Consider the following 551-nt stretch of genomic DNA (forward strand, 5'->3'; position numbering starts at 1 on the left):
GGATGCGCACGCCGGTGCGGTACAGAGCCCTGCGGAAAGCGATCATGTCCTCCTCCTGAATCTGCCGCAGAGATCTGCCCTCCGCGCTGGCCTTCCTCCTTGAGGCCAGCCTCCTGAGCATCTGCTGAATCTCTCTGTGCCTGTGTTGCGCCGGCTCACTTGACAGCCCTTCAAACAACATCCCGTTGTCCGGAGGGGACGGCATCCTCCGGGAAGGGGAACCGCGCCTGCGGCGTTCCCTCGTTAAGGTGGTGCGGTAACGAAACCTCCGGCCATCGGGGCTGGCAAAAGAGCTTGTTTCTAAAGGGCTGAGGACGTACTCCTTGAAGTCGTCTTCAGCACGAATCGTATGGAAGATGGAAAAGAAGGGCTGCTTGCAGAGCGGGCATTCTGCTTTGTTCTTGGACCACTCTTGGACGCAGCGGAAGCAGAACCTGTGCAAGCAGCGATCCAGATATGCCACATTGTCAAATCTGTCCAGGCAGATGGGGCACTTGGAGTCCGGAGATGCATCTGTCGGCAGCTTACTGGTGCTGGCTTTCGGAGAAAAA

The 551-nt window shown here is 57.9% G+C and overlaps 1 protein-coding gene across 1 annotated transcript; it reads right to left on the reverse strand.

Annotated features, from left to right (window-relative positions):
* Nucleotides 1-6: 6 nt before the first annotated feature.
* LOC106632209 (E3 ubiquitin-protein ligase Topors-like) lies at nucleotides 7-547 on the reverse strand (the record flags this gene model as incomplete). Its single annotated transcript, XM_014311721.1, has 1 exon — nucleotides 7-547. A coding segment is annotated over one exon (541 nt), but the record flags the coding sequence as incomplete, so codon positions are not given.
* Between the last annotated feature and the right edge of the window lie 4 nt (nucleotides 548-551).

The sequence above is a fragment of the Geospiza fortis genome, unplaced genomic scaffold (assembly GCF_000277835.1).
Source record: "Geospiza fortis unplaced genomic scaffold, GeoFor_1.0 C13143309, whole genome shotgun sequence".
NCBI classification, from domain to species: Eukaryota; Metazoa; Chordata; class Aves; order Passeriformes; family Thraupidae; genus Geospiza; species Geospiza fortis.